Raw genomic sequence first — 25,013 nt, 5'->3', positions numbered from 1 at the left:
AGCTCGCTTCACTCGATTTTCAAGGTGTGGTATCCGAAGCATAATCAACAAGTACAGAGAACATCATCTGTAACAAACCCAGGACTGGAAGACACAAAAAGCTGTCTAACAAGGATGAGCAATATTTGAAGATAATACCCTTAAGGAATAGAAAAAAGACAAGCGTTGAATTGACAACAGAACTGGCAGAAGGCACAGGTGTCGCTGTCTAATCAAATTATTAAAGGGCAAATGAACGGTAGTGAGAGCAGCTTTCTCACAATATATATACAATTCTCACCTGTTATAACGCGCCTCGTTAGCAAAAATGACCCAAATACGCTACTCTTACTAAAGATTTTGACCATAAAAAAGACCCAAGTCATTAAAATTGTAATATCTAAAAGCACATTTCCTAAAACAGCACAATGAGCTCTCCCTCCTCACTCACAGAGCCTCTCCCACACACCACCTCTCCTGAAAGCCCTGCGGATCATTAACTGCATTCAAATAGGCGAAATCCACCTTTAACCTGATGACCACAAGCACTCTGAACAGCACAACCACATCTGCCAGCCCTTCTCCGGACAGCTTATTCTCCCGAGACTTTAAAATGGACAATTTTGCTAGGCCCTGTGACGGAGTGTCCCGCCCCTTTGTTTTCCTAGTCCGGCTCCTAGAGGCGTTGTTTATCCCGCGCAGGACACCGTATGTGAACAGGTGGGCTTGAGTGGCATGTGGGTGGTGACGTCACAGACCAGGAACAGAAACCAAAACAATGAATGGCGGGCACTCAGTGTTTTATTAAATAATAAATAAAACAAAAGATTTAAACAGAACAAAAGACATGAAACAAATAAACAAAAGTATCATGCTGGTGAAAACCAGCACACTTAGCAGTTGTTTCTGTTTTAATTTCACTCCTTGCTCGCTCTCCCGTACTCTCCTCTGTACACTCTCCCCGAGGGTAGAGAGCTGCAGGTTTTTAGATTCTGGCCGAGGGGTTACCTAGCTGTTAATTAATTATCCTATTACCCCTCGGCCATAGTCTGCACGATTTTAATAAGGATGTGTGACTGTTAGCTAGTTAAATAAATCACTAGCTGATCAGTCACACATCCTCACGAGGTTTTTAAAATCAAGAAACACAAAACAATAACAAATACGCGGCGCTTTGCCGTAATATAAACCTACAAATCATAATATAAAATAAATAATAAACAAAGGGGCGGGACACTCCGCCACAGGCCCTTAATAAAATTAATTAAAGCACATGTTCGCCGTCATTTAAAACTATAGGAGGTTCCAAAAATATAAATCTGTCTTGTAAAAGAGATCCCCAGCCCCTGCAGCAGCTTTGTCAGGAGGTGAAACAGCGGCCTGAGTCTCTCACAGTCGCTTTATGTATGGAAAACTGTCTCCTCCTGCCCACAGAAACTGCACACAGAGCTGATAGCAGAGTCCACTGAGCAGGAACCTCCATGTGGCCAAAATGCCATGAAGTAGCCTCCATTGTAAATCTCCAGCTCTCTTATCTAAGGGGCTTCCACACTGGGGCTTCCTCCTCTCCCTCAGACAGATGGTCCCTCCATTTGGAGTCAGACACTCCCCTTAATATTTTAAAACAAGATCTTTATATTTAAAATATACAGACTTTTGCTCTTGAGCTCATGGAAAACTCTGTTTTTAACATTACATAGTTTTAACAGCTTTCCATCCTCCTGCTCTTCCTGCTCTTCCTCATCTACACAGGGGGACACCAGCAACACCAGGAAGTCTTTTCTCTGACTCTGCTCTTGTCCTCGAGTCATCTCATCCCTCAGGACCTCTCAGAGCCCTGGAGAGAGACAGCTCCTGATCTCAGCCAATATCCTGTCAATCTGTCTCTCACAGTGCCAGCCCAGCCTGCCACCTAGTTCGGCAGCACTGAGCCAGCGAGAAAGCCCAGGAGACATAAGGTGGGACAGTCTGGTCACACCTGCTCTCACCAACCTTGCACACAGTGCATGTGACTGAAGACAATGTACCAATGTTAAATAAGAGAGGCTCTTCCAACAGACCCTGGCCTGTCAGAGTCTCCTCCTCTCTCTTCACCCTTACAATTTTCCAAATTTTAAAAAGATTAGCATAAAATAGGGGCAGGTTAGAAACATGCAGAGTACTGTGGTCAATAACAAACATGTGTCTTCCTAAGTTAAGAAAGAAGCAGGCTACCTTCCTCCAGTGAGCCTCCTCCCCAGCATACAGGAGCCACTGCACTGCCATCATCCTGAAAGCTGCTACCCTGCTAGCAATGCTGACCAGCCCTTGTCCTCCTTCATCTTGGGGGAGATACAGCACCGCTGGTTTCAGCCAATGTCTCCCTCCCCCAAAAAACTACAGAAACAGCTACTGCAACTCCTTTGGGAGGGCCCAGGCACATTAGTCTGTGCCACAGCATAGAAGCTGCCAGGTTATTAATTACTAAGACCCTCCCCCTGTTGGAAAGGCTGGCCAGCAACCCTTGCCAACTCTGAAGCCTCCCTTTCACTTTATCTACCATGCCCTCCCAGTTCTGATCCATAAAGGTATCTGTCCCTAAGAAAAATCCTAACACATTTAGCCCTGTTCTGTTCCACTTTTGCTGATGATGCTTTTTGAAAGCTCGCAAGGCACTGCTGTAAAACCTAGACGTCTTTGTTACTGTTTATAAAAACATTCACATCATCAGCATAGGCAGGGCTCTACCCAGCCTGACAGCCTGCTCCTCTGCATACCCAGCAGAGGCTCAATGGAGAGGGAGTACAGCATACCAGACAGGGATCAGCCTTGTCTGATGCCCCTGCACACTGGGAATGGACGGTTCAACCCACTATTAATTTTTAAAACACTAAAACATTACTATATAAAAGTTTAATATGATTAATGAACACAGGGCCAAACTCAAAGGCTTGCAGGGTTTTAAATAGGTAGTGGTGGTCAACACGATCAAACGCTTTTTCTTGGTCTATGGAGACCAGCCCCACATTAAAATCACCCATTTTGGTCAAATGAGTTCAATGAGTCCTTTAGCTTATTCGACAAACTTTTTTATATTATTTTTAAATCGACACATACTAATGAGACTGGTCTCCAGTTCTTAAGTTGGCACAGGTCTCCCTTCTTCAGCATCAGAGTGATGACAGCCCTGCGGCAGCTGAGTGGCAGCTCTCCAGCTTTCAGGCTCTCCTGCAGCACCAGCAGCAGGTCCGGCCCCAGCTCCTTCTAGAAGCGCTGATTTCAGCTGGCAGTGCGTCACAGTGGTGGTCAGTTTCTGTAAAGACAGCTGTGTTTCCAGACTCCCTTGCTCCTCCTGGCTCAAGCTGGGCAGTAGCATCATATTTGTGTCAGTCTGGTCACAGAGCTCTCTGGAAAACAGCTTGGTGTAAAACTGTACCGCCGCCTCGCTGATCTCTTCCTGGACAAGTAGCTCCTGCCACCGGTCAGTCAGACACAGGTCAGCTGCTTGCTGCTCACTCTCTTTTTTTCAAGTCCAAAGAAGAAGCTTGTGGGGGCATCCATGTCTCTGGGCTCAATAAAACATGATCACACTTGTGCCCCCTGCATCATGTCCTCCAGCAGGCTGCCCAGGGCTTGCTGCGTCACTGCTCCGTTCATTTTCAAGCTGAAGGATCTCTCTCCCCAGCTCTCTCACAGTTGCGTTCAGTGACTCGGTGGCACCCAAGGTGTACTGCAGGCAAAAAAGCCTTATTTGTGTCTTCCCAATATCCCACCACTGCCCCATATTTTTAAACAGACTTTTTTGCTATCGCCAAAATTAACCAAAAATCTTTGAATTGTTGTGTGAAGGTCAGGTCCTGGAATAGTTTTGTATTGAAATGCCAATCTGCTATTCTATGAGTTTCTTTGGTTATTATAGCTGTTATCAGGATGCAGTGATGGTCAGATAAGCTGTTTGGTATTATTTTTGCTATTGAAAGAATGTTTAAATGTTTTCTTTTTGTGTACAACCTGTCTAATTTCACCCTTGCTATGTGTTGGGAGATTCTGTGTAACCAAGTGTACTGGCGAGTGGTGGGATGCAGACACCTCCAGATGTCCACCAAGTCACTGGACTTTAAGATTGCAGACAACTCTCTCGCGGATGGGGGATGAGGTTCTACACTACTTTTATCTTTGTTAAAATCGACTGTGCAGTTAAAATCACCTCCCACTATTAAAAAGTGTTCATCTTCAACTGTTAAAAGAGTTTGCTTTAAAATATTAAAAAATACAATCCAGTCCTTCCCTATATTAGGAACATAAACATTAATACAATCATATATTGTTTCTCCTATCTTAGCCTTCACTCGTAAAATCTGTCCTTTTATTATTTCTGTGATGTTTAAAACATTAGCTGCCAAGCCAGGTACAAACATCCCAGCACTAGTATTGAACCCATGACTAAGTACACATTGCCCTCCCCATGCCACTGTCCAGTCAGCTTCATTTTGCCTGTCGGTGTGTGTTTCCTGCAAAAACGACACACTCACCCTCTTCTGTTCTAAAAACTCAAACAACTGTGCCCTCTTAAAACCGTGTCTGCACGTTAATATTAAAAGAGATGAAATTAATTCTATTCATGGCAGCTAAAAAATTTAAAACAATCAAACAGAAGCAACCAATAAGATATATAAAATTATTACAGAGCTTAGCCATTTTAAAACGTTGGATTTCTTTTTATCTTTTAACATTTTCCTAACACTTTGTGCTAATTTTTTCAGCCTGTATCTCTTTGGCTGATCAATTTCTTTTAATGTCACTCTTCTTGCGACTATATCAGCAGAATACAAAAACAATTTAATGTCTGGGAAAAACGTTTTTACATCCACCCCTCTCCTACCTTTTGTCAAGTCTAAAAAATCATTGATCTGCTCTACTGAATATAATTTTCTCTTGGTGATCTGGCTGTCAGGAATTTCAGAGAGCAATGAGGAGTCCGAAGCCTCACCTGCCTTCGCCTCATTCATGTCCATTTCTTCTTGTTCACTGTCATTTTCCCGATCCACTTCGGCTGCTTCTGCTATGCGCTCAGACCCAGTGCCGGACTCCTTTCCCTCTGAACAGAGAGGTGCCGCTACCCCAGGTTGAGACCCAGAGCTGCCGCTACTCCTCCCCGGGTCCGAATCACCAGCCCCGGCAGCACAGGATTCCACTCCTGCAGTGCCGCGGCCACCAGACAAAGACCCCGGCTCCCCAGACCGGTCCTCCCCCCGCTCTGTCCCTCAGAGCAAGCGGGTTGAGGAGGCAAGCGATCCAAAGAGATTTTTTTGTATTTTTTTTTTCATTGTTTACTGTTTATTGTAAACGTTACCTCTTCACCTTCTCATCTCGGCTTCGGCTCTGGCTCTGGTAGGGGCTCTTCCTCCTGTGCTCTCTGATTTCCCCCTGCCTCCTGTCCTTCCTCAGTCTCTCTCATCGGGCAGTTCTTTCTCTGGTGCCCTTGACTTCCACATTTGAAGCAACGCATTGTATTGGAACTAACAAAAACAACACATTTCCTTCCTTCTATATTAAACATCCAGGTGACATCTATTACAGTATTTATAGTATTAAGCAACATGTAAGTCTGCCTTCTTACATCTTAATCTTTCATCTTTGAGTTTCAGAGGTATACTCTTGATCAGGGACATTAATTTTCCAAATCTACCCAGCACTCTCACCAACAACTCATTTTTCAGAAAGGGCGGCACATTAGAAAAGTTACGGGCGTTGCTAAAGGGGATACCTGCACCAGGGCTCCTTTTAGCACAAACCCTTCCTGTACCAGTTTGTCTACAACTTGTGTCTTTCTAAAAAAAATGACTAACCCTTTGTTTATTCTAGATGCTGGCACCATTTTTTCTCCCCTTACCACCTCACTGACAGCGAGCAGGCAATCCTCCACCGACCCCACGCTGTCGGGTACACACTGACAGCCGTGCCGACGAGTCAGGCCTGCTCCGCCCAACTGAGATGCTATAGCTGTGGCTGAGCCGACCTAAAATCAGCACAAACACAACCACAGCAAATTTAACAAACAGACAAGCAAACAAACAAACAAATAAATACATAAATAAATAAATAAATAAATAAATAAATAAATAAATAGACTATTAGAAAACTAAAACCATTAATGCACTAAACAATCCGTAAAGTCACTCAAGTTTCCACTCCTACCCCACTGCTTCCTCCAGCTCCTCCCACAATCCACGAGACAGAAAGAGAGAGAGAGACAGAGAGAATAATAGATGGGCTTCAGTGAGTTACAGGAAAATAGTTCCATCTAGGGTTTATGTGACATCATAAATTATGAGACCAAAGGTCGAGTAGTTTATAAACTGTCACAGAAACCCGAGATGGAATTATTTTCATTCAACTCACTGAAGCCCATCTATTATATTTTTATAATAGATGGATATTATCTGTGATAAAAAAGAGTTAAGGTTCAAATTGAAAGTTAATTTAATGAATAATAATAATGTAAATTCAATATTAAAGAATCTCAAATATAATTTTCTTTTTGATAATTCAGGAACAGTGAATTAAAATGGGTAAATAATAACCTGCAAAAAACTACGTATTTTTAAGGAACGGTGTTTCAATGGGGTATGCTTTTTATTTTATTTTTTAGTCACAGTCAGAGTTGAAGATTATTTGTCTTGTTCGCTTGGTTGGTGTTGCCGTTGGTGGAGGATGACATGTATAGAATAAATATACATAATCATCAAGTGCTGAAAAATAAATTGGAAATTTGTGATAAAAAAAGGTTAAAACTAAAGAGTACAGCAGCAATCCCAGTTTGGCAGTGATACAACTAAACGAAAAAGGAGAAACTACCAGAAAAACAGCAGAAAGACTCGGTTTACCTGTATGGGCTTGTGACGGGGTACACCTAGCTCCTGTGTTCATTTGTATTATTTTTGTATTGTTGGTGTTGGTGTTATTATTGTTATTGTTTGGGTGTGTATTGTGTGTTGGTATTAGGGTAGGTGTGTGGCAGAACGGCAGGATGAAAGCCCTGCCAGGACATTGGTGTGTGTGGTGTGGGGAGTCTTGGGTGGCAGGGAGGGAATTAAAATCCTCCCTGCGGCCGGTTTGAGTCCAGGCTATTCTATTGCTGACCATAGACGGGAGCTACCAGGGCATGGCACACAATTGGCCGAGCACCGCCTGGTTGGGGGGTGGTGGGCCTTAGGTCGGCCAGGGTGTCCTCGGCTTACCGCGCACCTGCGACCCCTATAGTCTGGCCGGGCGCCTGTGGGCTTGCCTGTAAGCTGCCCAGAGCTGCGTTGTCTACCGACGAGGTAGCTGCATGGTGAGTCTGCAGTGTGAAAAAAGCTGTCGGCTCACAGCACACGCTTCGGAGGACAGTGTGTGTTCGTCTTTGCCGCTCCCGAGTCAGTGCGGGGGTGGTAGTGGTGAGCTGAGCCTAAAAATAATTGGATATGCCAAATTGGGAGAAAATAATAAAATAATTAAAAAATAAAAAATAAAAAAAAATCCTCCCTGCAAACACACATGGGAATGTGGCTGGAGCCGACAATTGAATGAATGTTTAAATGATTAATTAAGGGTCCAGACATGGGGTTATAAATTAGGTGTTCACTGGGGTTAGAGTGGATTAGTGTTGAGAATTTATGTTGGTGTTAGTTGGTGAAGGTATGTGTGTTGTACTGTTTTGTATTGAGGTATCGTTGGTGTTTGGGAGAGTTTTTGTGAAGCCGCGTGTGAGTGAAAGCACCGACTCGGCCTGAAACCACAGGGTATGTGAAATGTTTGTAGTGTTTTGTTCAACAGTTTGTTTTGTTCCCAAGTTTTGTAAGTTTGTTTTATAATGTATAATTAAATTGTAGAACAGAAACAGAAACTACTGCAACTAGCTCCAGGTGTGGAAGACCAAGAAAGATTTCTGCAAAATCTGGAAGTATCGTTCGAGCAGCCCTGCAAAAACCTCGGATTACTGCGAAAGATTTGACACAAGAATTGAGAGAAGAAATTAATGAACAAATCAACGATACCTTAACAAGATGAATGTCTATTATTATTATTCATTTCTTAACAGATGCCCTTATCCAGGTTACAAAATATCATGGTACAAAGCATCACATTATAAAATATCACATTACAAGTTATCACATTATAAAATATCACATTACAGAATATCATAATACAGATAAGAGCAGTTATGAAAGTACAATAAGATCAAATTTAAGTAAGTGCAAAATAAAGTATACAGTAAGGTATAGTAAGAGCAAGTATGACTAAGAGCAGTTATAACTTATATTAAATATTTGCTTATATGAGTAAAGTCCAGTAAGAGCATGTAGTAAGTATGATCAATGGATGAGAATGATTTCCCAATAAGAGCAAATACAAAAAACATGAGTATGGTTACCTATAAGAATAAAATCAAATAAGATACAGTTATAGTTAGGAGCAGTAGTTGAATGTGGCAAGGTATGGAGCAGTTCAGTACAAGTACAAGCTGATGCAAGAACTGGTACAATTGGGTGCTGTATAGTCCAGTATAGTCGAGAGTTGTGAGGTTTACAGATTCTGTCTGAACAGATCTGTCTTGAGGAGGTGCCAGAAGGTGGTCAGGGACTGAGCAGTCCTGATATCCGTGGGTAGGTCGTTCCGCCACTGAGGGGCACGGGTGGAGAAGGAGCGGGCTCTGGAGGCGGGGGAGTGGAGGGGGGTACAGCTAGTCTGCCGGAGGTGGAGGAGCGGAGGGGGCGAGAGGGGGTGTAGGGAGAAATGATAGTCTAGAGATATGAGGGAGCAGAAAGGCCAAGACAGAGATAGGTGAATGCAAGAGTTTTGAATTGGATGCGAGCAGCGATAGGGAGCCAGTGCAGAGAGCGGAGCAGTGATGTAGTGTGGGAGAAACAAGGAAGGGAACAGACAAGGTGAGCAGCAGAGTTTTGGATGAGCTGGAGCGGACGGGTAGCAGAGGCAGGAAGGCCGGCCAGGAGGGAGTTGCAGTAGTCGAGGTGGGACAGTACCAGGGCCTGAACTAGGTGAGGTGCGTGGAGTAATCAGTGAGGAAGGGGCGAATTATGCGTATGTTGCTGAGGAAGAAGCAACAGGAGCGTGCCGAGAGTAGGAGAGCGAGGGTATGGTCAGACGAATCCAAAATAGAACTTTTTTCTCCAAGAAAGCAACAATATGTTTGGAGGAAGACAGGAGAAGACTTTGAAGAAAAATCCATCATGTCCAGTGTTAAACATGGTGGAGGTTGTGTGATGGTTTGGGCTTGTTTTTCTTCCTCATGAATGCTGCAAAATATCAGGAAATGTTTCACTCTCATTTGTTACCCAGTGCTAGAAGGCTTATTGGACGGAAGTTTGTATTCCAGCATGAAAATGACCCTAAGCATTCTGCAAAGTCTACAAAGGAATTTCTGACAAAAAGGAAGGTTACAGTTATGGATTGGCCATCTCAGTCCCCAGACTTGAATCCCAGCGAGATGTTGTGGATTGACTTGAAGGCTGCTGTTGCAAAAAGGAAACCAAAGTCGATTGTAGAACTCAAAGCTGTATGTGTTGAAGAATGGGCAAAAATATCTCCGGAAAGACACTAGGAACTGGTTTCAAAATACAAAAAAGACTGCAAGCTGTAAAGGAAGCAAAGGGTGGGCACACAAAATACTCATTTTTATTTTTTCTTGGAACACTTAAACAATAGGAAAGTTCAAACACTGCCACAAAAGCCCTCCCTGATGGTCGGAAAAGCTTTGATATTAAGGTCAAATAAGTCGTGCGGACATATACAAACCTTCTTTTTTAATTCACACCATATCCCTCATTGCCTCTTTGGTTCGGGGCTGCACATTGCTGTTTAGATTCCCCAAACAATCTTTATTCACAGTACTGGTATAGAACTTATAAATATCAGCATTCTGTTATTGATACCTCTGAAGTTTTTTTCTCTCCAAAGGGGTGATTTATAAGACAATAAAAATCTAGTTGAAATAAGTTTAGATTTGAGTATGACTGCTTAGATCATTAAAATTAACCCCCTTAACAGAGAGAGGTCTTGATAAAGCAATTTCAAATGTCTTATCTCCATATGTCCCTGCAGGGGGCACTGTGGAACATAGTGAGGACTTTAACAATATAAAGAATAGACTGGCAAACATTAAATATTGATTCTATTATGCTAAGAGATTCTCCACTAATGGAAAGTGGCTCTATATTTCTATTTTTCTCCAAAATTGTTTAAATTACTGCATTCAATGCTTTATCTTGCCTCAGCAAACTCTGTCTTCATGTCTAAAACCATTAATGGACAATAATGCTGCACTATACAAAGGCTCAGTAGTCTAAAGGCTCAGTTGTCCATTAATATTCAGCATCAGCTGCCTCAATGAATTCAACATGTTCTTGATCTAAAATGTAAAGGCCATAACTGTTACAAATGGTGCATTCTATGGCTGGTTCATCTGGGTTTCAAGGCTGAATATGCTTATTGATTATGATACATTACTGAGTAAACAGATGAATGTACTTGTGACAGGGTAGTGTCACAGCCAAGGCTGTTACCGGCAGGAAAGAGACCCAAAGACAGAAAGCTACAGTATATGTGCGTATATGCACTTTTATTTAACAAAACAAACAAAAAAACAGAAACAAACAAAACACGGCATGACAGCCAAAATAAAAGGTGAAAACAAAATACTTGTTAGCCCTCACTGCACTGTTGAAGACCCATACAAAAATCACAGCACACATTCTTCCAGCAAACAAAGGATTTTGCTTCCTTTTTATACATGTGGCAACTCCCCAGTTAGCATCAATTACCTAATTGGGGAATGGCCACATCTGTGATTGTTGGCAGGGACATATTTAACCCTATCCCTGCCAACTTTTACATTCCCACACACACACTATTAACAGCAGCAGGGCTTCTGTCCTGCCACAGTAATGTTTTGCTATATGGTCTAATTTGTACTTTTTATCTTGCTTTACCAAATTTACTGTTGCAAACAAGAAAATATAATTGCTTCTAAATAATAAGAATACTACATTATGATATACCATACTGTATACTGTAGTAAACTCCATCACTCAGATGTAAGACACTTCTAAATATCTGTCTTTATTTTGACCAGCTACAGTGCCTTGCGAAAGTATTCGGCCCCCTTGAACTTTGCGACCTTTTGCCACATTTCAGGCTTCAAACATAAAGATATGAAACTGTAATTTTTTGTGAAGAATCAACAACAAGTGGGACACAATCATGAAGTGGAACGAAATTTATTGGATATTTCAAACTTTTTTAACAAATAAAAAACTGAAAAATTGGGCGTGCAAAATTATTCAGCCCCCTTAAGTTAATACTTTGTAGCGCCACCTTTTGCTGCGATTACAGCTGTAAGTCGCTTGGGGTATGTCTCTATCAGTTTTGCACATCGAGAGACTGAAATTTTTGCCCATTCCTCCTTGCAAAACAGCTCGAGCTCAGTGAGGTTGGATGGAGAGCATTTGTGAACAGCAGTTTTCAGTTCTTTCCACAGATTCTCGATTGGATTCAGGTCTGGACTTTGACTTGGCCATTCTAACACCTGGATATGTTTATTTGTGAACCATTCCATTGTAGATTTTGCTTTATGTTTTGGATCATTGTCTTGTTGGAAGACAAATCTCCGTCCCAGTCTCAGGTCTTTTGCAGACTCCATCAGGTTTTCTTCCAGAATGGTCCTGTATTTGGCTCCATCCATCTTCCCATCAATTTTAACCATCTTCCCTGTCCCTGCTGAAGAAAAGCAGGCCCAAACCATGATGCTGCCACCACCATGTTTGACAGTGGGGATGGTGTGTTCAGGGTGATGAGCTGTGTTGCTTTTACGCCAAACATAACGTTTTGCATTGTTGCCAAAAAGTTCGATTTTGGTTTCATCTGACCAGAGCACCTTCTTCCACATGTTTGGTGTGTCTCCCAGGTGGCTTGTGGCAAACTGTAAACGACACTTTTTATGGATATCTTTAAGAAATGGCTTTCTTCTTGCCACTCTTCCATAAAGGCCAGATTTGTGCAGTATACGACTGATTGTTGTCCTATGGACAGAGTCTCCCACCTCAGCTGTAGATCTCTGCAGTTCATCCAGAGTGCTCATGGGCCTCTTGGCTGCATCTCTGATCAGTCTTCTCCTTGTATGAGCTGAAAGTTTAGAGGGACGGCCAGGTCTTGGTAGATTTGCAGTGGTCTGATACTCCTTCCATTTCAATATTATCGCTTGCACAGTGCTCCTTGGGATGTTTAAAGCTTGGGAAATCTTTTTGTATCCAAATCCGGCTTTAAACTTCTCCACAACAGTATCTCGGATCTGCCTGGTGTGTTCCTTGTTCTTCATGATGCTCTCTGCGCTTTAAACGGACCTCTGAGACTATCACAGTGCAGGTGCATTTATACGGAGACTTGATTACACACAGGTGGATTCTATTTATCATCATTAGTCATTTAGGTCAACATTGGATCATTCAGAGATCCTCACTGAACTTCTGGAGAGAGTTTGCTGCACTGAAAGTAAAGGGGCTGAATAATTTTGCACGCCCAATTTTTCAGTTTTTTATTTGTTAAAAAAGTTTAAAATATCCAATAAATTTCGTTCCACTTCATGATTGTGTCCCACTTGTTGTTGATTCTTCACAAAAAATTACAGTTTCATATCTTTATGTTTGAAGCCTGAAATGTGGCAAAAGGTCGCAAAGTTCAAGGGGGCCGAATACTTTCACAAGGCACTGTATATATGAAGACTGTTGTACTTGTAATAGAGGAATTCCTCCTGTACTGCCAACGTCCTGTAGTACTCTGAATGTGTACTGTAGTTAAAAGAACATTAAGATTTAAACCTATTTGTTATATTAGATGAATGCAGATTTAGATCTCAAAGCGTGTATGTGAATGTGTTATCTCTTGGATACAGAGGGTCATTACACTACAACAGTAATTGACTGATCTGAGTGGTAGCTCTTCTTGGTATACAAAGAAGGTTTCTATCAACAATATTTTTTAGAGGACACACTTCGTCTAGAGGGCACTCTTTACTAAAGTGTTTTTTTTTTGTGTGTGTTATTTTAGGTTAAAGATCACCTTGCCAAAGGACAGAGGACTTTGGCAGGAGATGGGATGTCTCAGGTGACCAAAACTCTTTTGGATTTAACCCAGAGAAAAAACTTTTATGCTGGGGATCTGCTAGCCTCTGTGGAAGTTCTCAGAAATGTTACTGATACATTTAAAAGAGCAAGTTATGTCCCATCTTCTGATGATGTACAAGTAAGTTACTAATTATCGATTTAAAGCCAAGTTACAGAAAACAACTGTGCCTAAACATACAGGGCATTAGGGTAACAAGACAATTCTAGTTAGTGCCACATGCTCATTTTTCATATGTGTGCTATTTGTGGAGAAATGTGCAGCCCTTAAGTGTGAAAAGTAATATTATATTGTAAATATTATGATGGGATTTGAGCTTGTGGCTTGTCTCCAGCAGGGGCTGATTCATTATTGATGGTGCAGTAGTAGTAAATAAGCACTCAATAAGAACCTTAAGACCCCTTAACAAAAAGGTAGATCTGACCTTATGAGAAAGTTTGGCTAATAAACTGATCCCTGGTGTTTTACTGTACACATTTGTGTTTTCTTCAGAAATGTACTAAAGAGACTGACATGTACTGCTAGATGTTTGATTCTCATAATCTTGGTACACAAAGGGACCCATTTTACTGATCTACAGTAAACAGTAGCTGTATTTAGATCAGTCACTGTTCAGATCATTTGAATAGAATTACTATAGTTCCATGGACATTTCGCAGTGCTGTGAAGTTTGTGCAATCTCAGCGTATGTGCAGTATTACTAATCACATACTGTATAGCTATGCCAAACGTTTTGCATCACCCTATAGAATTAACACATTTTGCTTCATAAAGTCAAATAAAACCCGCTGTTACGTTAAGCTATTGAATTACATTCTGCTTTGTAGTTTTCCATATACTGTACTTAACTAAAAACTAACAAAAATGTAAAGAAAATGACATCACGAAATCTAACATGAAATACTGTAGTTTGTTTGATTACATGATGTTAAATAAAATATCAAAATTATGTTGATATAGTTTTTTAAATGTTTTATTAATCCTGCAATTTCAGGATAACTGTTGGACATAGCTGTATATTCTGTGTTGCAGGTCAAGAGTCAGCACTCCTATCTGTGTATCTAATTTATTTGTTTCTTTGTCATGGTTCGTTTTCTACCACAGAACTTTTTCCAAATAATCAGTAATCTTCTGGAGGAAGAAAACAGGGAAAAGTGGAAAGATGCACAACAGGTAAGATAAAGTTGAACTTAGTAGAAATTATTCTGTTTTATCCCTATTCGAAACTGCTCAAGGCATTAAGACCAGAGTTAAACTGCCCAAGGGAATAAGATTGGGTTGGGTTAACAGGGATCTGAAGATTTGTGGTTATGGGTAGTATGGACGTGAAGTAATAATTTGCAAATGATGACCTATGTAAAACACATTAGTTATGGGCCAAGTCTAGTTTCTATGGACAGACATCCTCACGAGTGGTTTTTAGCTTGCATCTTCTATTATCCAGGTTACAATGGTGAGTTTTTTAGTAGTTATCTCTAGTTCAAGATGTAACCAGGAGGGGAGTTGGTTTGGTCTAGAGTATGACTAGAATGTGGAGGTTTGTTTGAATCTAAGCTTGACCAGTGACTAAACCACTAAGGGGGTGTACATAAAAAACTGTAAAGGCACTAACTGGACTAGTAAGCGTTTACTTTGGTACTTAATAAGGTTAACTTAATTTAACCTTATTCATTCATCAGCAGACAGACTACATTTAGGAAAGACTTTTAGATTTCCAATACTGCCGCTTCTTCCTGTCAGACAGTCTCTACTGTTGTCTGTAAAAGTCCTTAATGCTTCTGCAATAAACCCTGTAATGGGATCACAGGGTTTAAGGGTTGTCATGTCCAGTATGTTTTTGCAGATTTCCTTGTTTTGATGTATTTATTTTTATTCACTGCTGTAACAACTCTTAATGGTCTTTCATCTTAAAAATTGTAAATAAATAAATCGAATATTTTACAAAAGAAATTGATCCTAAATATATTACTTGAAACCAAATGAAAAACACACATTTCTTATGTACCAGGTTACAGTATATTAACATGAACCCATCCTTCCTTAGCTACTGTAAGGTCTGACTGAAAAGTTTGATAATTTATTGCAGTGACTTTCATGTACCCTTGCTGGTGAACCAAAATATATTAGTGCTTATACAGTATTACTAAACAAGTTTTTGTCTAGGAGCACTGTTTTCTATTGCGTTTTTTGGTCACATTGTGATGTAATCTTTAGCACATGTCAGTAGGTACATGTGACATAGGTTTTTCAATGAGAGAGTATAGCACAGCCAACAATGTTCAGAGTTGCATAGAAGTCTATATAGAATGAGTATAAAGAGGTGAAAGCTGCAGATCTGTCTATGTAATACTGAGTGACAGTGTCCAGTAAGTATTTTAATAAGTTGTAGAGAACAAAATAATTCCATAAATCATATCTGTTTTGCACTTCCATTAGTTAAGTGCATTGGTCTCAGATGTGCAGTTTTAAAAGAAACACCTGTTACAGCAAACATGTATTTTAATTTTACTACTACCTACTATAGGTAAAGAGTTCTCGGTTTCTATGCCTTATTCTCACTTCCTGGGTAATTTCACCTCTTCTTGGTTGAAGCATGTCAGTCAACAGGAGAAGGAGCTGCAAGCAAGTGCAACACTACCTGAAAGTATGACTTGCAAACTGTGATTTTGTTAACTTAGTGTAGATATTTTCAAATAAAAATGCATGATTATTATAACGTGTTTCTCTCACAATTGGACATTTGAAACCTTTCTAACTAGTGGAAGTTCCAATTTTGTGGAAATGTGGCAAAACGCAAACGTAAGGGCTAAGTCAAGTGCTTTAGGTTTGTCCTGGTTTGCCCTGTCTCCGTCATGTTGTGATTTTAAAGGGAGTTTGAGCTGGGCGCTGGGGAATTCCTTTAGCGCTGACCAATGAAGAAAAAGGGTTAGCTACAGTCACTTTAAGACAGCAAGATCAAGGTGGTAAAGAACACTGGGAATTTAATAGTCTCTTATTTTGAATCAAGCTAATAATAAGTTAATTATTTAATTTGATTTCAAATTCATGTCTGAAAGCTCATTTGAAATCAGATGAAATCCCCACAAACTCTAAAGCATCATCATATCAGCATAATTGTCAGATCATGGTGATCTACTTTCTGTTGGTAATGGTCTCTACTGTTGTAAACACAATAATTGTGGTGTGAGATGTTGGGTCATTTGCAATGAACATTCTGAGTTAGTGCGCATAAAGTGTACTAAGTTGCAGACTAGCTAGTATGGTACATTCCTGAGCATCATACCCAGCTGTGCATTAAGTTAGTTCCAATTGCAAAAACAAACAAGTTGGGGATCAGCTGATCCTCAGGTTTGGTACGCAGCAGAGGAACAAGACTAGTTTTGCGTGGTATATACAAAATGTATTTATCTGCGTAATTTAATTAACAAAGACCATTAATCAGAGCAAGAATTTATCAAACCTGTAAATGTAATCAGATATAAAATCAATCATCTAAGTATATAAAGGTGTAATATTCATTGTATTCATGGCGGTCGTGCACAGAATTACTCAACAGAGCAGAAACTTTATTTTGTCGAGCAATGCCAACAGCAATTGAGCATCTTGCCATCCTTTGCCCCATGATATACAGCCTAATTACATCGTTTATGCACAATTTGCTTGCCCAATAGAAGGAACTATTGATAGTGATAGCATTGGGGTTGATACACAAGAATCTGTCCCAGGAATGCCAGGTAATGTTCATTGCAGTTTAGTCAGCATATTGGCTATTATTAAATGCAAATAGAATGTTATATTAACAAATATTTTTCATAATCATCTCATAGCTACATGTATTATAATTGTACATTTATTATATACAAAACAGTCCAGTAGTGGAAGACTCAGCATGCTGGCATGTTATCAAAATAATAATTAAGAGCACAACCCAAATATTATACAAAAGACCTTGCAGTACTATTTACTGATGCTTAGTGCACCCTCTAAATAGATCAAAATAACATGTGATGGTAATTTCAGCTGTTTATAAGGTGCATTAATCATCAGTAAATAATACATATTGGCATATTTTTTGTAAAATGTTTAGGTTGAGTTCTCTATAGATTTTTCTACACTTTACTGTAGGCGATTCAGGAGTGGGGAGGAGGCCAGGCTGTGGAGCGCAATTCCTTTGTGTCCTCAGTCCTTGGTGGAAACCTTCCCTCCATCTGCCGCTCATCCACTGAGACAGCGTTATCATCTGTACCAGAAGGGGAACGGGCTCACACATCTTCAGAACCAAGAACTATACTTTTAAGAAACAAATTTCGCAGGCGTAATACCAATTAAGCCTTTACTGAAAATCAAACAATTGTACTGCTCCATAATGCACAAAACAGTGCAGTACGATCACAACCAAACAGTGACCAGATTACAAATGAATCACATGTTGATAGTGACACTTCTTTTCTTGAGCAGGCAAGCCAATTTTCAGATCCAGAAGAGGGACCATTGGGCTTGGGGGCTGAGGAGGATGAGATAGATGAGTTGGGCAGGGGGCGGAGAGGGAGAGGGGTAGGGCAGATGTAGTCCAGAGGCGAGGTGGGTGGAGGATGATCCAAGACGCATGGGGGCGTGCTGTACGTCAGCGAGTTCTTCCTGCGTTTGAGAGAAAAATGCTGGAATTATCTGGAAAAAAGCACATTTTAAAAAATAAATTACTACATAATCAGGAAGCAAGAGAGCAACAGTCACACAATGAGAAAATGCAAGTGAGAAAACTAAAGCAGAAAGCTTACAAATCAATGCATACAAAACGTAATCATAGTCGCCTAACATCTTTGCATCTATCAAGTTACAGGAACAATGAGGCACACTTATAAAGGAGACAGCTTAATATCCAATTTCCACCTCCATGATTTCAATTTAGCGACCTTGGAGTGACTAATAAAAGTTTTTCATTATTGTGTTTAATTCACTTATATTTCAAAATTGAAAGCACTACTAAATGTTAGAAAAATATTCTGTATTCTATATATTTGATATCGGTTTTATTAATGGTTTCATTTCAGAAAACTGCTTTAAATGAGGTTTCTCGTTTTAACTTGTTAGTACGATAGCTCTTCTGCTGCAGCCCCTTTCACACTGGCATGATCTACTTGGGTCAGAACCTACCAGGGCAGGACCCAGTGTCATGCGGGTCGGGTATGTGATTTTACATGGCTTTGGATAAAGCAGGGTTGACCTGGGTGACAGACACAAGTAAACAATATGGGTATCAATGCCCCGGAAGCAGCTTGTTATGGACGCTTCCATCCAAGCTTCTCTGGATAGAACCGTTGGCCCAAATGTTAATTGGAGCAAATGTTTCTTCATCCCTGCTGCAATTTGGCTCATGGTGTTCTCAAGTAACAAAAATAGGGCTAAACAGAATAAACAGCAATGTTCCTTGCGGAAGTGAAACCTTCACGCAGGCATGGCTGTTTGTTATTGCATCGGCTCACAAACAGCAGTCAAGCATTTTGTCTCACTCAGCCCGGGTCAAAGCGTGTAGACCCACATCCTGAGGTGGGTTGCTGGGACCTGGGTTAACCCGGGTACGACACAGGTACGTTTGTGACCCGGGTAGGAGTGCCAGTATGCAAGGGGCTTTAGTCTAAAAAGTTTGAGGGTTTAATTTAGTACTGTATATCAGGAACATCTAGGGGGCAGCAGTCATCATCTGGAGTTTGTTGCAACTGGCAACATTTTTGATAAGCACCTGGGGACTATCTGGAAGTTCTTGGTTCTTTGCAATTGGTGCTAACTAGCGTACTAGTTTAGTATAGTCCTGAAGTACTAACCACTGGGTCATCCGCAGCTTTTTGTTCATTGAAATTGTCCCATTATGTTTTTGTTTGTTTGTTTTTTGATGGAAAACACAGTGCAATGCTTTCTTTATTGATTCATTTTCGAAAAAATAAGAGGAAATACTACTTGTTGTTTAAACACTTCCATTTCTATTTTTGTTTTCATTCTGCTCCTATTGTAAGTGTACGGTACAGTATTTTAGCGTGGGTGATATGTATGACTTTCAGTTCTTATTCATTGTTTTGCCTTACTGCAGTTAGCCATTCTGTTGCAGTGGTATGTTATCTGTCAGGCAGATGTGGGAAACCTTCTTAATTTGTCTTCCACATTGGTCTGGCTATGTTGCTGTTAATGGTGTGACTGACCTATTGTTATTGCATGCCAGCCTATTTGGGATGTTGCTTATCACGTTTGTGTGGGTCTGCTGTCACTTGATACTGTATCACCAGCATCATACAGAAATTGGACCTGTGTGTTTAGGTGTGCAGCATTAAAATGAGCTTGGAGTCATATGCCATCAGTCAATGAGGTATTGTAGGTACTGTATGTTTATATATATATATATATATATATATATATATATATATATATTTTTTCATTTCATTTATTTACCTACCCTTATGGATATGACTTCAGTACCATTGAATTCACTATTATCACCTAAAATTGCTACAGTTGAAAGTGTTTGTTGAAAGTTGTAAGGAGGTGTTTCAATTTGAAGCTTCTCAATGTCTTGATAGCATGACTGAACAAAATTCAGTTTGCACAGGACCAGTCAGAAAGCCCTTAACACTTGGGCAGTAATAGAAAAAGAATAACTCAGCATGCAATATAGACTATAAATAGGCTTGCTACTATTCGAGTTTTATGTTTTGCCAAATCAGTGATTAATATCGACGTTTATTAGAAAGAATGTACCGTTTTTTTTTCTATCTTTATTTTTCAATTCAAGCAGAGAATGCGTCAAATCGACCTTTTTGCTTAAACAAAACAAAAACCCCTTTATCATATTCAACATGCAACAAAACCATGGTTACCAACATTCTAATTGGTCACAGCGGACAATTTTTAAATTTGTGTAGATAAAGATCCTACACAAATTAAAAAATGGTCTCAAACCGTAGAAAACGCAGCATAGTGTATTACACAGACTTTTATAGCATACATTTACGAGTAAAAATAATATGCACAGAACAAAACATTAGATAGTTGAACAGAAATAACTTGCACTTACTATTCTGAGTCTGAGCTCCCCCCTCTCCTGCTTTAGCACAGCTGGACTCAGAGTCACTGAAAGGCAAGGCAGACGGGCCCGCTTCATCCTGCCGCGGAGACTTCAGCCATCGATCAGGATATTGTGCACAATATTCATTAAGTGTTTTTCTCTTATACCTAAAGTAAAAGCTTACATACACCTTAACCTGCTCATTTCAAAGTAGGCGCTTTGAATGACAGGCGCTGTAGCTGGCAAATGAGAGCATTCTAGCACTGCTTCAGTCAACGAGATCTGTCAGAACAGAGTGAAACTACGGTACTAACGGATCACTGAGATGTCTGACAGCGACCCCAAGCCATTCAGAGCGGAACTGAGACAGGACAGACAGCAAGTATAAAAACTACACTAACTAAAGAGGATTTCAAAATGATTATTTTTGGTGAAAAAAAAGCTTTACCGATTTTAATAACAAAAAGCAGCAAGCCTAATTATAAATAGGGCTTCTGATTTTTGGTGTTTTACCCCAACTTTTCTACTCGCCTTTAAGAATTCAATTGAAGCCATTTGTGTATCTCATTCCCATCGGAAAAACGTGTTAATAGTAAAATTGATTTAATTTACAAGTTTTTTTCTGTGAAACAACTAAATGGACATTTAACTCGTAAGTCTTACTGTTTCATTTCAAAGCAGAAGTGACTCATCTTTATTAATGTTAATACATTTACGCATAGTGATTGTAATAAAGTGTGTCAAGCAGAAAATACTTTATTTTTCATATAGCTTTAATAAAGATTAGTCGCTTATTAACATGTTACGATCTAATTTGTTCGTCTTCTGCTTGTAAATGAAAAAATTAAGTCTTGGCTGATTTAAAAGCCCATTTAGTTGTTTCACAGAAAGAAAAAAAAACAAATTAAATCAATTTTACTATTAGCATGTTTCTCAGTTGTGATTGAGAAACCGTAAAAACGGTATCAATTGAATTCTTGAAGGAGGAGTAGAAAAGTCTAGGAAAAAAAAAACAAATTAGTCTAGGTAAAAGCCCTAATTATAAAATACAAATGAAGGGCTATATGGGCAGATAATAGTGACAGAACACTTTAATTTAGCAGGAATTATCATTATCATTTTTTTAGTTATGAACAACCCTTTAACACAACTTGATTAATTTAAAAAGTCAAGGCTTAAGAATAATGCCATGAATATGCACTGAAATTGGCAATTGTTCACCAGTTTCTTTTCACCTGGAAGGTTATTTTTTTTTCCAAAAAGAGTTTTTTTTTGTTTTTTAACCCAGTGCATTATCGGTCAATCAATGTTAACATGAATGGGCAACCATTTAAAATTCCATAACACGTGAATGTAATACAAGTTTCAAATGCAATTGGAAGTAATACCAGCCACTTTTTTTCCGTTCATCTGCCCCATCTAAAGTTTGTCTTTTTTTTTTTTTTTTTTTTACAGATCTACCCAGGTTCAGTGGAGCTAATGATGGTAATTGAAGATTTCATACACATCGTGGGGCTGGGGATGAAGGACTTTCACAACTCCTATCTGATGACTGGAAACCTGGGTAAGTGAGGAAGGATTTTTGTAGGAGCATTTGCCATTCATGGAAACATTTATTTTGAAACATTGATTAGGCCCTGCTCTGATGTCAATTCCCTGGCAAACTAAGAATTAATGGACATGATGTCTGTGAAAAGTAAGGACATCAATCAATCTCATAATTAAATCCTGAAACCAGCTCCAGCATAAGCATAAGATTTTTTTCGATTACCGCGCACATTATTTTCATACTCTCATAAGTATGCCTTGAATTTTTCTGTGTTTATTTTCCTCTTAACAGTTTGCCTTTAAGTCTTAAGCCGCCACATCCTAATTATGGGGCAGCAGTGTGGAGTAGTGGATAGGGCTCTGGACTCTTGACCGGAGGGTCGTGGGTTCAAATCCCGGTGGGGACACTGCTGCTGTACCCTTGAGCAAGGTACTTTACCTAGATTGCTCCAGTAAAAACCCAACTGTATAAATGGGTAATTTATGTAAAAATAATGTGATATCTTGTAACAATTGTAAGTCGCCCTGGATAAGGGCGTCAGCTAATAAATAATAATAATTATGAGAACATTCTGTTAAATTAGCAGGAAAGACCAACACAACACAAAACTGACACATTGGAAGCTACCTAGATACATAGGTCCACAGATGTGTGATAAATGAGGTGTCAGACTAGAATACAGAAACTAGTAATGTAAACCAAATTAGCGTTTACTGGAGATGTATGCAATACAATATATTACAAAGACAGAAGAATGTTTTCAAATTAGTTTACTTTGACAGTGATACTCCTAGCAAAATCTTTTCAAAATGCGATACACCTCCAACCCCGTTTCCCTAGCTTTTTCTGTTACAAAACAAATACTACAAAGTTACAAGATCATAAGACATTTTATGACGGGAATAAGCTAGTAAGCCCATCAGAGCTCACAGTTTTCCTGTAAACTAAGTCGTGTGGCTAACAGCTAGAAATATCACAAGGCATTATCAGTAATTTATTCCACACATTAATATTAAATAATGGTAGCTAAGTGTTGCCAGTTTTCTGGGATTTCAAACAGAAAATGCATTTCTATTGCATTTGTTTTTACTTTAAAACTAAATAAACAACCCTGCTGTGTAATTTAAACTCATCTTACATTAACTAAATAAGTACCAGCTTTTTTAAACAATTTACTGCTGCAAGTCGTTCTTTTGAACCGTGATAAAGTCCATCATAGTCTTTTGTTTCAGTGAGGCAAATTATGTTTGCTGGGCTTCAATAAGTAACTGCCTCAGGAGAACTGATTTTACAGAATCCTTCTGCTGTTCATACCAAGACCGCAGGCATTAAGTCTATATTGTATTTCACAGATAAAACTCGTCAGGGAGCCGCGGATAATTGAAGTCGCGGATGAACGAGTGGATAAATTAGGTTCTACTGTATATAAACTGTAAACAAAATGAAAAGCCAAAACTGTTTATACTCTGTGGTAGTTGAAAATGAAGTATTTTAATTGTTGTTGGCAAGATACGTACAGCATGAGCCCAGGATCCAACCAACCTCTTTTTCATAGAGGCTTGCCGTAGTTCTAGTAGCGAGGCTCAGCTCGCTACGCTAATCCTATTGGTCTCTCAACCTATATAGTCCAGACTCACCTTCCAATACTTGTTCTGCAAGCCTTTCTCCTCCACCTTACCATTGCCTCCTTTGCAACTGTATCTCCCTTCTGGGGGTCGGTGGTCCTCCATCACCCGGCCTTGGTGACCTCTGACCGACGTCAGAGATCGCACCTCAAAAGAGGGCGGCTCCTATTGGTCCAGAAGGTGAGCCTAACAGTCAATCATCCCACACTACACTTTACACCTTACAATGCTGAGCTTTGATGTTGAAACAAGAAATATACCCATGATCCTTTTAGGACATATTACAACAAATGGCAGGTATACAACCTGTGCATTTTTCTGAAGTGACTTTCAATCTCTAAAGAATGTGATTTTTAAAAGAAAACTAAAGCGTTCATAATATAGTGAAATTTAGCCCTAGCATTTAGTTTCAGATGACATTTACATCAATTTTTGTTTTCTACGCTTCAAATTTATTAGAGGAAAAAAAAAAAACACAACAGTTTTAGTGAACTCCTGCCTTTAAGGTTTTTATGTAACATATAGTTTTTTTTATGGCTAATGTACCAAAGTTCATATTTTTGTCAGTTATGGCATTGTGCTGTTTTGAATTTTGTGTTGCTCGGAGCTCTTTCAAAGTGTAACTTCCATAAAACTGACACATTAAAACTAGAGGAAATTATAATAAGTTGTTTATACTTTCTTTTTTTATTTTCTTTTTATGGAAAACACAGAAAAGTGCTTTCTATGTATTTTAAACAGAATTCTCTCTGTCAGCATGTGCTCATGATATCCCCTTTTCGAAGAACTCTAATCAGCTTCCTCTTATGATCAAACACCTCTAATTAATAAAACATGCATCAGTGGATTGTTGGCCTGGAAACTTTTCTTATTTAAATCTCTTCCATTCCTGACATCTTTTTATATTGAAAATAGATGCACTCATCTTCCCCCGCCTGTGTAAATTGTCAATTTTATAATACGTAAATGCAAGCTGCAAACAAAACAAAAAATATACAGCCACAATACCCAGCTGATAAAGTATTGAGATTTATTAAGCTTTTTTTCATTGTGATTTGTGATGGTGACTTTGCCATGTGCAATAAATGTTTATCTTCCACAACTATAGCATCAATCAAATAGTGGAAAGGTGACCTCTATCTAATAGAAAAATAATATATTACTGGATCCGTCAGTAGTGTTGGTTTTAGAGAAAAATATATATCTACTCAAGACCCGTTATATGAGGAGGACATGATACAGCCTGAGAGCAAATATTATCATTTCAATAAGATCCTTCACAACGCCATTATTTTTCTTCAAGCACAATACCACACAGCTAAAGAAAGAGAACAGCATAAAAAGTGATTCCTCATCATCCAATGTGAATCCATGATGTGGAAGAATCATTAACTAAACCAACCTTCTGCAGAGTGCTAAACCTAGGATTCATTACAGTAGGTGGCCCTTGGAGAGTACCTTTACCATGTCATTTGCAATAGCAATGCAGTGACACTACAATGACAATGCAATGATTTAATGCTAAGGCAAAATAGTCTAAATTTACCACTGTGAAAATATATTCTTCATCAATACTCTTTCCGGCAGTTAAACTTACTGTTATCAGTAAAAACCAAACATCAAATAACACTTTAAAAATACACATTTT

At 39.4% G+C, this 25,013-nt stretch overlaps 1 protein-coding gene across 3 annotated transcripts in view; it reads left to right on the top strand.

Moving 5' to 3' along the window:
• The window catches only part of LOC117402972 (adhesion G protein-coupled receptor B3-like), a 212,880-nt gene that overhangs the window by 109,300 nt on the left and 78,567 nt on the right, over positions 1 to 25,013 (top strand). For all 3 annotated transcript variants that reach the window (XM_034004725.3, XM_034004726.3, XM_034004724.3), the window contains 3 exons: positions 13,063 to 13,257; positions 14,242 to 14,310; positions 21,647 to 21,755. In XM_034004725.3, the coding sequence (XP_033860616.1) occupies positions 13,063 to 13,257; positions 14,242 to 14,310; positions 21,647 to 21,755 (373 nt within the window). The remainder of the gene's footprint in view (positions 1 to 13,062; positions 13,258 to 14,241; positions 14,311 to 21,646; positions 21,756 to 25,013) is intronic.

Source organism: Acipenser ruthenus, chromosome 5 (genome assembly GCF_902713425.1).
Source record: "Acipenser ruthenus chromosome 5, fAciRut3.2 maternal haplotype, whole genome shotgun sequence".
NCBI lineage: Eukaryota > Metazoa > Chordata > Actinopteri > Acipenseriformes > Acipenseridae > Acipenser > Acipenser ruthenus.
The sequence above is the reverse complement of the archived record's forward strand: the minus strand, read 5'-3'. Positions and strand labels throughout refer to the sequence as shown.